The sequence below is a fragment of the Ylistrum balloti genome, unplaced genomic scaffold (assembly GCF_031769215.1).
Source record: "Ylistrum balloti isolate Yb309-2 unplaced genomic scaffold, AGI_CSIRO_Ybal_v1 Utg370790, whole genome shotgun sequence".
Classification (NCBI taxonomy): Eukaryota; Metazoa; Mollusca; class Bivalvia; order Pectinida; family Pectinidae; genus Ylistrum; species Ylistrum balloti.
The window spans coordinates 1,000,856-1,018,141 of NW_026782461.1; the positions used below are offsets into that span (position 1 = coordinate 1,000,856).

General features: G+C 35.3%; 2 protein-coding genes and 1 non-coding gene across 3 annotated transcripts in view; 2 read left to right on the top strand and 1 right to left on the bottom strand.

Annotated features, from left to right (window-relative positions):
- Positions 1-161: 161 nt before the first annotated feature.
- On the bottom strand, positions 162-319 carry LOC132558475 (U1 spliceosomal RNA). Its single transcript, XR_009554549.1, has one exon. It is a non-coding gene; the product is annotated as a U1 spliceosomal RNA (small nuclear RNA).
- A 951-nt stretch (positions 320-1,270) lies between these two features.
- LOC132558414 (uncharacterized) lies at positions 1,271-5,771 on the top strand. Its single transcript, XM_060222974.1, has 3 exons — positions 1,271-1,289; positions 4,921-5,051; positions 5,427-5,771. The coding sequence occupies exons 1-3, from the start codon at positions 1,271-1,273 to the stop codon at positions 5,769-5,771; spliced, it is 495 nt and encodes a 164-aa protein (XP_060078957.1).
- Positions 5,772-10,843: 5,072 nt separating this feature from the next.
- The window catches only part of LOC132558436 (uncharacterized), a 42,937-nt gene continuing 36,494 nt past the window's right edge, over positions 10,844-17,286 (top strand). Inside the window, exons 1-7 of the mRNA XM_060223004.1 lie at positions 10,844-11,416; positions 11,806-11,917; positions 13,218-14,456; positions 14,712-14,885; positions 15,898-16,040; positions 16,271-16,372; positions 16,832-17,149. Of these exons, the coding sequence (XP_060078987.1) occupies positions 10,844-11,416; positions 11,806-11,917; positions 13,218-14,456; positions 14,712-14,885; positions 15,898-16,040; positions 16,271-16,372; positions 16,832-17,149 (2,661 nt within the window). The remainder of the gene's footprint in view (positions 11,417-11,805; positions 11,918-13,217; positions 14,457-14,711; positions 14,886-15,897; positions 16,041-16,270; positions 16,373-16,831; positions 17,150-17,286) is intronic.

Genomic DNA, 17,286 nt, shown 5'->3' on the forward strand with positions numbered 1-17,286 from the left:
ATGAAACATTTGCGAATTCAGGATTCATACCTAGGTTTTTATAAGTCGTCAATAAATCCAATTCAACTTCAATATGTAAATGAGTAGAACAGTTGTAAGCACATTGACAATAAACGCTTAAAATGTTGTTGGGGAAATTGTTCATTTTCATCTGATTTTGACGGGGATGAGCGCGAACGCAGATCCCCACACTAATAAATTACGTGCCAAGTCACCATTAGGCGATCGCAGAGGTCAATCTGTCCGAAGTGCAATGGACAGACCTCACCCTGGGGAAACCGCCCTTCTGACCACGGTTGTCCCTTCACTAGGTAAGTATGACTAAATCATAAAGTAAATTTCGTTATATTTTGATTCTAAACATTAAACACACAAAGTTTACAGTGATATTCAATTAATTTATTCTGAATCTCTTTTAACTTGGAATTAATATGTGTAACGCAGGGTATTTTGCATTTGACATTCTGATCGGAATTCAGTTTGAAAAAAACCCCTCAGTGTTCGGAATGATTAAAATAAATCGAAAAAAAGTATTATTTAACAGTATGAAACATTCACATGACATTCTGCAATGTTTAGCAGTAATAAATTGATGAAAAAATACAAGTTTGTTAAAATGGAAAAAAAGGAAATTTAGACAAATTAAAGTATTCACATGCTAAACATGTGTTCTGTTATGTTTTCCGAAGTTGAGCTCGATTTTGTAAAACGGATGATCATATGCAAATTTTAATAAACAATCAATATGAACCATTCAAAATTATTTGTTCGTGAAAGCTATGTTCATTTGACTTAAGTGGAGAATTCAAGTTATCGGAATCGTTTACTTTGAACAAGGAAGACGTTTTTATCATAACCTAAACTCCAAAAATATGCATTGCAGTAGTACATATACATACTTATTTTCGTTTTGATATACATTCAAATGTATGTAGATGTAAATAACAAATAATACCTCGCTTTATTCAGAACAGTATGGAAAGACATGTAGATTTATATAATTTCCTTTGCTTTTATCATGTATTATTATGTAAATTATGTATTTAGTAAGTATGATTTAAATGTATCATGGTGACATTGATTACAACTTGTTTAAAACTGCAAAGTAAAATAATGAATGCTCCCTACAAGTTGGTAGCAACACCCAATGAGCGACATGTGTAGGCGAACGGACAGGTGTAAACAAATCGGTTCTGCTCTGGTTAATCGTGATACAAACAACATGGATCGAACGACCGGTCATGATTTGATGTGAAAATATTACACTGGAATGTCCGACCCGAAGAAAGGTAAAACATGCAATTAGTAAACTAGTTAAGGATAAACAATTTTACAACATGCAGGTACTTGTACATCGACATCTCTCAATGCATATATTGAATCTACCATTTTGCTTCATGTTACCTTACTAACGCTCAGTCATTCATTGCTGTATTTAAGTATACTTGTCCCCGGTGCATGCCAGTAAAATACTACAGATAAATACTACTGATTTCAAATTTGCGAGCTGAATGATTAAAGTTGGAGAAATTAGAAACGATGTACTGCATGGTAGTCCCAAACGCTTCCCACAAATTGATCCATGTGTATAAAGTCAGCTGTCATGCTCAACTGCATGTACGCTGGAGGTGGTATTGATGTCAACCCAGTGTCAAAATCACACAGAAATATTTATAAACATACTCTCAAAATGATGATATTTTGAATGTAATACGTTGTATAAAGCTGTCTTGTGTTAATCAGAGAAATACGATAACAATCTGCATTACCTACAACATAACTACAGACTTATACCTTGTCTATGTTCATAAGGTTACAAACACTCGCATGCTCTCAACTATGAAAACATCTCCTGCTATTTTCAAATAGAAAAATATTTTAGTCAACACTAAATTAACTCGTTAATAAATCAGAACCCATGTGATTATTAACAAAGAAGAAAAATCGAAAAATTAACTGTCGTGCAAATAATTTTTTCTTTCTGTTTTGGGAATTCATAAGTTACCAACATAAACCTTTACAGAACCAATGCAGTCTTCTTTTGTAACATCGATGACTTTGTCACAATGTATTGCAGACATGTAAAACAGGTGTATACCTAGTTGCCGCCAGCTTTTCACATTGAAACACTTAACTATTGTTTGCTGTCGCCGATCCATGTCACAATAGTCTATCGGATGTCTGAATTTGACATGTCGCCTTGAATAAATCAATGATTCGCCTTATTGGTATTATGGAAGCCAGGTAAAGTTTTATAGATATGCACGGTTCTTTGGTCTAATTTAGGCTAACGTCTCTGAAAGGACCAACTTCGATTTAATATAACTCTATGACCTGAAATATAGGTAAACACAAAATCTTTTTCACATTCATTTTGTAAAGAATTTTCAAGCTAGCAGACGACATGTTAAGGCTTTTTCAATCAGCTGTTTCCAAGGTTTCAACTACTGGAGGCACTTGACATCACACCGAACGACTTAAAAGAAGCCTTCACTTTATCCAATTCTAATTGTTATGGGGAAGCATCTTTCAATGCAGTGTCTTTTGTGCTCACTCCGTTTGTGTCTGACAAAGTTTACATGAATAATCCCCAACTTTTTGTACCATTTGTATTTTTGAACTATAAACAGTATTGATACATGCTTGTGTATTTCAGAAGTGTTTGGATGTGTTTCTTCATATTCTCGATACAATTTTTATTTATTTGCCAAAGGCACTGTATTCCATGTTTAACTATTCAGTTATTGCTGAAGAAACCTTTGAAGAGTCTTAACATGGCCTGACACGGAAAGCATCCTACCGTAATTAGTCCTATAAATCTATTGATCTCTTTGTTGCAGTCATCTTTGTGTTCATTACACTCTTCTGAAATGTCGTTTTGCTGAAACAGTTAAAAGGACATCAAAGTTGTGTTCATGATGGTACACAAATCAACATAAGTTTGTAGAAAGCTTTTACCTTTCTCAGGAGAGATGGACATATCGTTTTTGAAATTGTTCAGATTTGTTTTTGCAGAGTTTGATGTTATTCGCCAGTCTTTACCCGTTTTTGTAACTTTTATTTACATAGAAATACGATGGGTGAAAAGAAATCAGGATACATCCTTGTTTGCAGATAAATATTATGCCGAATCCATTTTTTTTAAAACTTAAATCTGCCACTTATTAGAAACACTTTGTATAGTTCTTATACCGATCAATACGTCGTTCTACGATATCTTAATACTGTACAGCTGAGTGAGACTTTGTTGCCGATTTGAGGAAAATCATTTTAAGTTCTTTTTAGTCTTTTTGTACAAATTTGTGTGTATAGACAAAATTATCAGTTTAAAGTGAAATCCAAAATAAAGATGAAATTCTTATAGTATGTATATCCCCATTAAACCACTGGATTGTTCCATTCTAAATATTTAAAAAGTGCCTCGGTACGGAGTTAGTCTGTTTACTCTCTGTACTTGGATTTACCAAGGTTTACATGGCGGGTGTCGTTGATGAAGCAGAAGACGCTTACTCTTCCGGAACAGATGGTTTTCATTTCCTTGGCATTGTCTCAAGGGTATCCAAGTAAATCTTTCTCTTGTTAATTTCTTGCCCAAATTTCATCGATTTCAGGTTGGATTTGAGATTCTGTTGTCATTTTGGTTGTTTTCTTGTTATATGTGTACTTAAGTTGGTTAATTGATAATCTTCAATCCCGAAATTATCCGATGTCGAAAAGATTTCATTGGATCGTTGTTGTATAATGTATCTTGAGACAGATATGATATCATGTAGTTAAACCAGATATATACATGCCGAACTGGACAGCTGGACATTAGAAAGGAAAGTAACTGAAATCGTTGTACATAAGACACACAAGTGAATTGCACCTTTATAAGTAATTTTATTTTTTTTAAAATGCAGTCGTTGAATGCAATAATACTAAATTTCTCGACAAATACCACACAAATTATTATGGTTCACAAGCTACTGTGTAATATCTTCTGGTTATGAAAATTCGAATAAATAATCAACTTTATTTATTTTACAACAATTGCGAAGCAAGTTTTTCCAACTTATATAAATCACTCTTTTGACCCGAGGGGATCTTACTGTAGGAGGAAACCGGAGTACCCGGGGAAAACCCAAGTGGTCGGGCAGGCGACCCATCATTATATATAAATAGATATATTTAAATGGGTCCTTGGTGCAATAAATTCGTTATGTAGTTTGCTAGTGACCCCCTACAGGAATATAGGGGTTCAGTCAGATTGGTAGGGGGATTCGGGCTTTTTTTTTATTAACATTTGATCATTAAACATACAAAAGCTATCAATTACCAAATCCAAAACAATGAATATGTCACTGAGTACTTCATTTATAGAATGTATTTGTAAATCGTTTGGCAATACTCGAACCAGCTATAACTAAGTACTTTGTGTATACAAAGAAACCACTACCTCAAGTTGACTTCGGCTGTTCACGGGACGATAACCTTAACCCAAATCCTTATCATTACAGAGGAAAACAAGCTACATATAACTTAAAGCAATGTTCTTAACTCAAGAACAAATTCCATTCAATCGGTCATTCTTCTTATCAACAGATTAGGTAATTTTATTGACTAAGTCGAACCTGATAATCTCCGCCGCAGGGCATTTTGTTTGTTATGTAATTTGTTATTGAACTGATCTAAACCCAAAATACAAAATATGCATAACATTGTTGATAATGTCTAACGAATACTTGCTGGCATCAAGATGGCGACTAACGGCATCTGCACTGCGCTTTGTCAAACTGTTTACTACATATATCGTTAATAAACTCTTAAATCTTACAATATTTATAAACTGTACCAAGATATGTTAGTGTTTTGTACGTCTTAAATTCACGTGTTGTGTTGTGCGTGACTTTATGCCATTAATACTCATCTTTGTTGCAGACGTTGAGGCGTACAGTGCCTATTTGCGAACGAAGATGGGCGAGTCACTTACTGATGCTGTAGCGCAGGTCATTGCCAAAAGACCACGTGACCCCATCGACTTCCTGGCAAGCGCTCTTTACAAATCAAGGGTGAGTATACAGTACACGTGAAAATCACTGTTGTTGTAATTGTGAAAATTACATGCTTTAATTTTGTGAATGTGTGTTAGCTAGTAGGTATAAATCAAGGAGAACAGATTGTCAACATTCACTTGTTTGTACTGTTAACTACGGCCTCTTCACGAACTAATGTGAGGTTTGTGTCTAACATCAGGTACGTGTCTCCGTTTCATATTTGTGGCATTTCTAATAAAATAAAGAAGACGTCAAGATATCAGCAAAGAGTATACCGGACAGAGGATCTATCGGCGTCCGTTTATTCTACACTTTATCATTTTGTGGAACTTTGAAATATTTCTGAAAAAAAAATCAGTGACTGATGAAGTGCCTGTTTAATTTCTACAGAACATGAAGTCACCAAGTTTACAAGTTGCACTCACAAGACGTCTCCGAATGCCAAAGTGGACTCCGGGAGAAACCGGAAGTTCAATACCTCAACCGGGGAAACAAAGTGAACCGCGAAATGTGTCAAAACAAGTTCAGTCTTCCATACCACCAAGTTCTGTGCATTCAAAAGTAGGACCCAGTGAACCTAGCGGGGCCAGTGTAGGATATGTTCTTGGATCTGCGGAGGATGGTGACGAAGACTACGATATGGGATTTGGTGGTCCCACAATATATGTTCATGGGACAGTGTTGTCCACATTCACGCTCATTGGAGATATGTTTGATGACGATAAAATCAGTTGAGGAACAGATCGATTTAAACATTTATCCCTTGATCTTAACCTTAAAGCTGTGGCGTGTTTATAACCGCTTGTTTAAGTAACACTAAGTGAAAACTTGTGCAAACCGTAACGATGACTGACGGAAGAATATGTTGACTTCCGGATCCGGTTTCCATTTGAATAGGATCAACTAATGACAACGAAGTGGCATAATGATGCTGTAATTCATATGCAATGGGAAGCATGCATTCAGATTATGTAGTAAACTTTTTGCAACTGCAATGGTGCAGTCAAAAATGTTTTGTCTTTTTTGATAATCCCTCGTGAACGAGGTAGACATATTTACTCATACCATGTGATTAAATGGGCTAGAAGCTCACCGTTGTATCGTGTTAAAATGATATTTGCGATGTCTTCCGTGTGATTGTATTGTCTTAAATTTACATATGTGTGTACATACATAATAGTTTGAAAGGAAAGAGAGTACCATATCATTGGTTGATAAATTTTATAATAGTCATATCATGACACATATCAACCACTATACACATGTTCTGCTGTGACGTTTGATAGCCCACATATGTAACATCTCTTTACTATTATGCAAAATCTTAAATATTCTTGCAGTTATTTCAACGTTTTCTGGTATTTATCTTCGATTGTGTAAATCTAAGTAATGTTTATATCAATCAAAGATGATTTATTTCAATGTTTATTGATAGTTCATTATACTTGTATACATTGAATAATCTCTTCAGAATCAGCCGATCGGAAACCATCCGTCCATTTCACCACAAAGCAGGAAGTGTCTGTGTTATACCATAATGATGAATTTTCCCTTTAATATCTGCTACCTTAACCATGTCAGATCCATAGCGTAGAAGCAGAAAGGACACAATTCTTTAGAAAACTATTTTCTGGAAATAGGGTATTGGGATTTAAAATATTCTGTTTCACCATTTTCCCCCGTGTCCTAGCGATCAATATGAAATTTTGGCCAATCTATACCCTCCCGTCTGCTTCAGATCATCTTGGACCACAATTATTTCTATGTAATAATAATACATATAAATGTTTATAGGGTAGTGGGGATGGCAGTTCGTGTCGAGTCGCTTTAGTTTCAACAGATATAGAAACCGTTTTATACAATGAATACGAAAATACTGTAAGCATGATTGCTATTTATTTGAGAAAACACTGAAATTGTACCACTTAGTGATTGTCGAGCTTTAAGTTACATTTATCAGTCACACGGTTCATGTGCTACACGGTTGATCCATCTGTACTTCAAATATTTATAGATACCATCTAGGCCATTTCGGCCTCATAAATGAAAGCACCCACTGCTCGATTTAGTCATTGGAGTCGTCATTAGAGGGCTGCTGTGATAACTTGATTTAACATGTTGTGAATGAAGAAAGCGTGACATGATATTTATTAATGGAAAGATTAAAGATGAATGAATCATAGGATAAAATATATATACATGCAGAAAATATATAGAATATTCTTGTGTACAACCTATCATAAACAGCCAATGTAGGGTTAACCAAATAAAAAAACCCACGCAGACACTGAAAACATCATACCATGAATTTTAGAAATCATTTGTTAACAATATATTTGATAATTCTAGATCGCGATAAAAATGTGAACTTTAACATTACATGTTAATCAGAGAGAATGTGATATTTTTCTAATACAAATATTGATTTTATACTCGTAAACAAGTGTTGTTTTTAATTTACAAGAAGAAAACATCGCTGTGGCTAATATAAAAACAATGTTACATGATTATATTACTCTCTCGTCTCATTTTGTTCCGTTTGAGTTCGTAATATAGTCATTATCAATTCCTGTGAAACTCTGATATTTAGTTTAATCAGTATTTTGTGAAATACACAAACAAAAACACAAACAAATGATATCCTTTGCTATCGATTTTATTTATTGTTTATTTACGTGTCATTGAATTATTTATTATTATTATTGAATCATTATTTATTGAATTAAATATTGATCATCGTTAGAATGAAGGTAGACTGTTTTACCATGAAATGATATCTGAACGAAAATGCTTTTACCGTTAGCCCGATGAGAGATATCAAAGTGTGGCGTTCTGTCTTTATCCTTTATCTGTTTTTCTCTTGTCTGAGATCTGTCTCTCATTTTCAACTGATTTCCTGGTAGCCTTTTTATTGCCATGGTTGATCGATTCGGCAACTCCTGAAGGAGTGGTTGACTCGTTTTTTGTTGCTGTTTTTTTCATCATTGTTTTGATAGTGTCCGGAGATTTGGCATCGGGTGGATGTTTAACGATAACTTGATTTCCGAAAAGTTGGCACAACGATATTGACAAGAGTTTGCATGGCAGTAGCGAAAGTATAATGGCAGAGACATGAGTTTTTGAATCAAGACACGTAGTTCAGGGCTATGAGATATTTATAATATCTTACCGTTATCTGTGTTAATTATCGCGACACTTTCGATGTATTCAGTTCGAGGTTTACGATATTTGCCTGTTGAGGACGGTATTGCTACTATAACGAGTAATTTGAAGGCCTTGCATTTCAAAGAAGCCAATTGGCTGAGGGGAAGGAGGTTGGGTTGGAGTTTGTGTTAAGATTCCAATGTTTCGTATCATGTTCCCGTATAAATCGAATTGTGTAACTCTTCAGTGCTCTATATAATAAACAGCTTTCATCATTTTCTGATAGCATTTAATAAGAGGGGTCGGGTCATAGCTGGTCTAAGGCAAATACAGGGTGCCAGATATTTCAGTGTCCATATTTGCACTATAGAACATCTTGTTAGACGTCTAAGGGAAACTGGGCGGGTTGCTGACAGACCTAGGTATGGGTGTCCGCGCGTGTCGTCACTACGCCAGGACAGGTTTATTCGTCTTACGCATTTCTGCAAGTGGCACTTCACTGCCAATGAATCCGACCTTCATAATATATGTACTCAAAGCCGTTCTATCCATGAAAAAAAAAACTGTAAGGAAAAGATTGCGGGAAGTTGGTCTGCGGGCACGTCACCCATTTGTAGGTCTGTCCTTTACTGCTGCTCGTCGCCAGCGTCGTGTGGCTTGGGTGGTGGCACCTGTAGCGAGGATCTGACGTGACTTCATCACTAACAACAATATCCACCCACTGGACTGGCCGCCATACAGTTCCCACTTACCCCCATTGAGCACTTGTGGAACCAGCTGGATAGACAGGTTCGACAGCTCCAGCCTCCTCCTGTTACTCTGGCCCAACTGCAAGAAGCACTCTTGGAACAATGGGCCAACATCCCAATGAGGAGGATAAACTCACTCATGAACGCTATGTCTAGGAGAATCAGGGCTGTGGAGAGAGCGAATGGGGAACATACTCGGTATTGATTAGCCAGCTCCCACAATCAGTCCATTTCGATTTCAGATTACAGGATTATCTTTCAATTCCCTTCAATTACTCCTAAATCACTTACCATATACAAATCGTTGATTTTGCAGTTTGTTCTATATGGATTAATCCTCATTCTTACTTTAAAATACTGAACATTATACTCGATGTCTTGCCTAGAATCATCTTCAAAGTTTACCCTGTGTTTCTTCATCCCTTGAGTATATATATAAATATAAACCCTCATACATTTGCTTTTATATCCGTTGGTTGGGGACTTTCCGGGTGACCTTCACAACAAAGAGGTATCAGTAAATGTGATTAAGAGTGACACAGTGTAAAGCACCCTGGTTATTACTTTTTTTCTGATTTTTTTTACTTATTTTATCTCAAAGCAATATAACAAAATATTAGAACGAAGTCTAGATCACTCTGCTACCACTAGCCTGCTTTAACTTATTCACGTATTTCTGACGAACTCTGAGTCATACATTTAAACTTTGCTCTAAAACAATTCCAAAAGAACGTTGATAGGCTTAATATCATGATGTACAATAATAACTTCTCCCTTGTCATTTTCGGAACTCTTTTATGCAGAAGGTAAGAAAAATGTCCCGTATCGAACGAAGCGGTGAACCGGACCAGTGCTGCCCATAGGCTTATGACTATACTTTTAAGGTTGGCTTCAATCCGTATTGTTTACGGGTCAGCTGTTTTCTTAACCAAACAGGTTACTTTATTCTTTTAGAATCATAAATTTCTGCAACATGCATAAATGTCAGTGGTTAATAGATACACATTGTGTCGGTGGCTGTCGATTTCCATCGATCTTGTGCACTGTTTATATTTGTGTACACAGATACAGAGGGTCATAATATGTGTACAGATTCATATCCAGTGATTAGAGGTCTGCAATCAGCATTAATTAGGCCAATATTAAGTCATTAATGGGAAATTCGTCCCATTATTGTAAAATACAATGTACTACTCAGCGCAATAGTTTTATGTTGCTAATTAAATATATCGAAGATGCTGTATACGTAAAAAAAATGGACAGTGTATATGAAACTTTTAATGGCTCTTAGACTTTTTTCTCGTAATTACATCACTGCTATTCATGTCGCAAACTGGTCAAAGATATGTTATAACAATCCCAGTAGCGATATTCATAGTCCGCATCAGTATTCTCATTTATCTGTGTAGAGCAGTTTTTTTTTACCCCAAACTTAGTTTTGAATCATATCCACGTAATGGGCATTCCCTATACATATGTACCTTCCATGTTAAATCATACAATCACCTCAAAAGACATTCTCTGTAATTTGGTCGTATGTCATTGGTGAAATTCCAGTTTACATTCAGAAACAAGGTCTAGTGGATAAAAAATACCTTGAACTGGTGTGAATACAGTGATCATACCCACATTTTAGTTCTGTTGTCTTATGTTTGTCGGTCTCCATATATTAAAGAATACAGATTGATGATTAAATCTGTTCAAAGCAAGATAAATGAAATATCAATCTTTACATTGCATACAATGTAGATTTGAGTATGTTCAAGGCAAGCAATTTTCTTACATTGAATTTATTTCACTGTTGTATTTACTTTTAGATCTATCATGCAACAGAGATGATGCTATGCAGTGATTGAAAATTAATATCATATGGTGCTAGAAGTCCTTTCCATTTAAACCAAAATCCTAGGTAAAATGGGTTGTGCACCAAGTAAAGATGCAGTGGTCTTTGATCAGAATGGCCAGAGATCTACTAATCCTCCCGCAAGAAACAGTAACAACACACCAGCTAGAGAAGAAATCGAACAAAATGATGATAAGGTAGCTGTGGTAAAGAGCACTGATAATGTTGAGTCTATTCCAAACCATACGCTTAAGACAAATGATATCGAGGAACTCTGTATCCCTGATGATACAACTCACGAGTCGCAAGGTCAGCAGGAAGATAATTTAGTTGAAACAAATAGCCTGAATTCTGGAAATGGATCAAAAGGTGATCAGCAAATGATTGTGATCCCCGTTGGAAGTCAGGAGGAAGAAATAAATGAAGATAAAGGTCAATCTGAGGTCACGGATAAAGAAGACAGAGTTTCACCAAGTGGTGAAAAAGAAGAGAAATTTCTAGAGGATGAAACACCAACGGATGAAATAGATGACCAAAAGGAAGAGAATCAGGAAAATGCACACGTTGCTCAACAAGAGGAAGTTGATGTTGGAGATAACAAGGCACTAGCGATAGTTACAGACAAACCTAACACGTCTGAAGAGGTATCCCGATATTTGTATAAACTGCTGTTGGTTTATTTCTTATATGTACACCATGACATGTTATTGTACAAATTTTGTACCTGTTCAATGATTATTGCTTGAAATCTTTGTAGTACATGTATATTATATATTTGTGTGACGGTATTTGTGTGTAATGAGTTTGTGGAAGTATATATATATATATTAGTGAACCATGTAAGTACACATAGTGTTGTGTCAATGGAATTTAGAACATTCAATTGTATTATGACAATGAAAGGTTATTATTCAAAGGGCAAAATTATATGATATTGTTCATGATATATATATATTATGAAGCAAATCTAGATTGTCAAATTGTAATTATTTCAGAATTATAAACTGTATTTTATTTTGTTTTCATTGTGAAGGATCCCAGGCCAACTGATGAGGGAGAAGACTATGGTAAAACTGTTAAAGATGAGGAAAACATAGTGACAGAGCAAACCAGCCTCCCAAGTATCCCTCCCAATCCACGTCCAGGTATACTTTATAGTAATTCTCAATTTATCTGTTCATTTCTGCTGATAGTGATATTAATGATATCATTTTTAAAGAAGTTTTACAAACATTTGTTTTGTAGACTAATAACTGTAATTTTATCATACTAACACTATTGTTCTTCATGAAAATCATATTCACATTAAAAAAAACCAGATTGATTTATTTTTGTGAAGATATAGAACATCATAAACTTGCTCACAGTACAGTTTCATCCAATCAATATAATTAGACTGAATTTTTTCAGCTCACCAAGTGCGAATGCCCAACAGGGGAAATTTTGCAAGTTTTTTTTTTTTTTTTTTTTAAATTCTACTCCTCTGGTAGGAATGATTAAATTTTTCCCAAATCTGGTCTGAAGCAACTTTGGATAGAATTGCTTGGAATCAAAAGATAAACACATTTGTTATGTAAGAACTGACCCTTGCGTATGGCTCACCTCAAGGGACTTTATTTCTGGGTTATATATTTGAAATATTTGAGATCCCAACCTGGTTACCATATAAACTCTTACTGGGCATTAAGAGAGAGATGCAGTCATGATATAAGAGTCAAACCATCGGTCTTGTCTCTTCAAAGAGGTTAAATGATTGAGCTGTAATTTTGGAATATTTAAAACACCCAACCAATAGGCATGTATGCTTTTACTGGGCTTTACGATCCAGGTGAGCAATAAAGGCCCAATAGGCCTCTTATATTAAATGTTTGTTGACTTATAAACAGTATACATGTATGAGTATCCTACCCAAAATTTGGGGAAAATAAAGAAAATATTTGACAAAGCCTTTGCACATACACACATCCTCATGTGCACTCACCCATACAAAGACTCACCAAAAACCTTACTAAAGCAGTTGTTTATTCTTTTTGATAATTCCTAATTAGCATAGATCTTCTTAAAATCACACTAAAGTGTTTGCTTAAGACAATGTACATTAATGCTTTAACAAAGCAACAAAATTAAGCATTGAAATATGATTTGAAAAGGAGTTGTCATTGACAAATTATGTCACAAAAATGGTGATATGTTTGAAAGAAAGTGAGATGTTTCCCTGCTGAAACCAACAATTCTGAGTCAGGCTTGGCAATTACTTGTTCGAACTAATGTAAAAACTTCATCTGTGTTTGATTTGATTATTTTGCATCAGTTACTAATCCAGAAGTGTTCATGTCTTGATGAACATATACATTGACATGACATAGATATTGAGAAACTTTTCTATTTCTACAATTTGTATCAGATGGATGTATGTTAAGACCTAGACATTTGCTTGTTTTACAGCCAACTTCACAGCACTTTATGGTAGAAATTCCTCAAAATGGCCGATCAGGAATTATGTCAAGTTAGATTTTCCTGTAAATGCTAACTATGGTGGGGGTGCAGCACTTCTTCTTTGTTCAAATCAATATGGAGGCAAAGGTCCAGAAACTACAGCAGAAATCTTTCTGCTACGATCAGGGTTTGATTGTAATCATTTTGGAAATTCCAGTATTATGACTGGAAATTCTGGTCATTTTGGTTGTCAAAATTATTTCATGACCAATGAAGAAGGATTTCTATTGGGTAACTTGATGTTTGGTACCAACACTGTGATGGTCCTGTCCAATGATTGTCAGTATGGTGATTTAAGTAATGGTGTCCAGATCAGTTCGCCAGCTGGCGAGAATGGCCGCTACAGACTCTTCATAAATAGTAACAGCACTGTGTGCATGTTGGTGCTGTGCAGCAGTTCAGAGGGCAACGCAACCTACATGGTGAGGACAGGCTTTAAAGAAAACTTTGTGCAGGCTAAGTTGATTCATGGAGATGATAAGTGGAAGTTTGACACCAACACCAATGGAGAAGTTGATGCTGAAGGACCATCAGGTTCATATTTCTCTTTTTACGTTAATAAGCCAGAATCAGTTATATCTGACAACACCTTAAAGAAGTCCAGAGTTCTCTTCACTCAAGCTACAGATGGCCAAGAACCAACTCTGGTCCTAGACAACCAGGAACCAGGCGTCTTAATGGTTCTGTGTTCCAACAGTATTGGAACAGAGAATAAGACAGCAGCAGCTGTTTATATGGTTACCATCTCTTCTAGTTCAGAAATTTCTACCAAACTTGTCAAAAGTAGTGCTGCTACAGACTACGCCAATGCTGATCTCTGGGCGTTTGAGTCAGTAGCTGGAAAATGTATCAGTGTAAAAGGTCCCTCTGGCCCGTGTAGATATGCCACAATTTCAAACCTGGAAGAGAAAGAGAAAACACCTATGAATCAAACCATATGCTTGAGCTCAGGTGAACCTTCCACTGTTCGCGGACAGGTGGATATCACAGAAAAAATGGTGAAGGGAATCTTGGACCGTCCATCGCAAGTAATGATAATGGTCAATCACGAAATCATAGCATCATTCAAGCCAGGACAGTTACGACAAGTCAGAGAAGGTTATGCCTTTTGTAGGGAATGGAAAGAAGGGGAGATAACCATTGGCACTTCACTCGTAAGGGTCTTTGCATCGAGAAAGCATGTCACAAGTAAGTTTTATAGGTGCATTTAAGTCTTTTATGTATTATGAATTTAGTGTAATTAAACTGAGTCCCAGAAGGAGTCAAGTAAATTAAGCAGAGATGTAACAATATATCATATTTTTTTTCTAGATAATTCAATTAAAAAACTTGTTAATTCTGTAAAAATTATCACATTTTTTAACTATTTTGATATGATCTGTCCAATTTCTTTTATGTTTCTCCATTGTTACACTCTCTTACAAGTAGATTATTTATTTGTAGGTGGGAAGAATGTAAAGATAGAACTGAATGCATCACCTGTGAGATTAATCACCCAGAAGGATGGAGTGGTGTGTGCTATCAACTGTGGTGGTTATGACTACACCAGTCTGAGTGATATTACATATGCCAGTGAACACAAGCGGTTCTGTCAGTACGACACCAAAGGCACCAATGGTTAGTAAACAATGCAGGTGATTTTTACTTTTAAACTAAAAGATGCATTACTTGAAAGAAATATTCTTGAATTTAATGCATCTCTTCAGCAGTAAGCTACATGCCTGGTGCTGAATATAAAGCCAATACATACACCCAAACCAATCAGAGTTTCAGTAGGATGATGAGCAAATGTAATGTATATCATTGTCTGTGATATGGTGTGTACAGTATATTTTTTGAGAGATTTATAACCACTACAACAAATTTAATGGCATTAGAAGCATTACAATAGATTTAATGGCATTAGAACCATTACAATAGATTTAATGGTGTTAAAACCATTACAATAGATTTAATGGCATTAGAACCATTACAATAGATTTAATGGTGTTAGAAGCATTACAATAGATTTAATGGCATTAAAACCATTACAATAGATTTAATGGGTGATTTAATGGCAAAACCATTACAATAGATTTAATGGTGTTAGAACCATTACAATAGATTTAATGGCATTAGAACCATTACAATAGATTTAATGGCGTTAGAACCATTACAATAGATTTAATGGCATTAGAACCATTACAATAGATTTAATGGCGTTAGAACCATTACAATAGATTTAATGGCGTTAGAACCATTTATTTCTGATTGTTATCAATGCATGAATATATGTTACTCAAATAATGTGTTGTATAATATGCTTAAAAATAGTAATAAAAAGTAGTACACATAGTATAAACATATATATATATATATATACAATGCATGGTATTCCTAACTCTGTGGGACCATAGGGAAACTTCAAGATAAAAGAGTATTTGATTTAAATGAGTTCGAATGTTTTGTGTAAAGTAAGGCAGGGACCAATGAAATGCTTTGAATTAAATGAGGTCTTCAAGCTAAGCAAATTCAAGATAACAAGGTTCGACTGTTCATACATATAGAAAGTTAATGTAAATGTGAAATTGTTTGAGGAGGGAGATTTATATCACAGCTAGTAACAAGGATATTTGGTTTCATTATGTAGGTAGTAGGTACTCCACCTATGGTGAGGTGAAAGTTCATACTGGAATTCCGTCACTGCTGATGGCTACTCATGATGGAGCGTTGTATGCTACCCTTCGTCATTTCTCCACGGAGGCCATTGATGAGCAGAAGGTCCACTATGATGTAAGTGCACATGTTTAAATATAAAAAATGAAAAGAAAAATATGTACATGATATATATTTCTATCAATTGTAAACAATTATGAAAAAACGTGCTTTCTTGTAAATGGGATGAATATGTGTAAATTTCATTGTGAAATGGCTAATCACATGACTTTTAGATTTGTTGGGCTGGAATTTTACAATACAATAATTGTGATATATTCATCATAATGTAGGTTTTGTTTTAACAGGTGACTGTGCCAAATGGATCCTACATACTACGACTACACTTCATACACAGGATTTCTCCATCTGTTCAGTTCATTTGCAATGGGAACAATATTGCCCAATACGTATGTATTCCCAAAAACAGATAAAAAAAATAACAGTTCAGCTAACAAAATGAGTCATTCATCTAAGACCAAGCCAACAACAATAAGCTAGATTTAAATTCCCTTTTCACCTTATGGCTGTAGAAATGGAGTATAGAACAGAGTGAAGGACAAAGTGTTTGTGATTAATATTATACATTATATTCCTATATAGATTTACCTCATTCTGATCATTCCATCCTGTTCATCATTGCCTGTCTTTCCAATTTTGTCTTGATCTGATTCAGGGTCGTACATCTTTAGCAACTCAGTTTTATAGAATTCTAACTGGATGTTGGTGTTCTGTAATCAAGTATGTTTGAAGGAGTTGTAGTGTTTCAGAGTCCCCTATAGTGTTTTGGGCATTGATTTTGACACAACTTGATACAAAATCATTATTTATTAATCATGAAATCATACAAAAAAAATTTTTGATTAAAGATTGTGAAAGCCTCTAATTCCGAGAAAGACTTCCTGAAGGAGCACAGCGGATACACAACTTACTTAGCTGATGTTCCACTGGACGTCACTAACAATACTCTCACTATCAGATCCAGCAAACAGGCAATATGTGCATTTGCTCTCCTTGATAAAGAAAAATTCAAGGAAAAGAAACCGACTCCAGAACAGGCCAAGGAAGAACAGACACAGAAACAGACACTCATGGATACAATTAATCCTCTGGTTCGCTCACTTTCCAGAAAGCAGCTCAAAATTGTCGGCTGGTCTGCAAATCTGTTGAAAAATGGAAGTGGGGAGGTACGAGTGTTTTGTTGTTGGTTTACACAGTATAAGATATGATTCAACCATATATGCTTTCAATATGGTAAAATATTATCATTAATTCATATATTTTGAAAATTTTTCCTCATTTTTTAATGATTAATGAATGTCTT

Coding starts and splice junctions, on each gene's coding strand:
- LOC132558414 (XM_060222974.1), top strand. Junction 5,052..5,426: donor GCGCTCTTTACAAATCAAGG/GTGAGTATACAG, acceptor TAATTTCTACAG/AACATGAAGTCACCAAGTTT.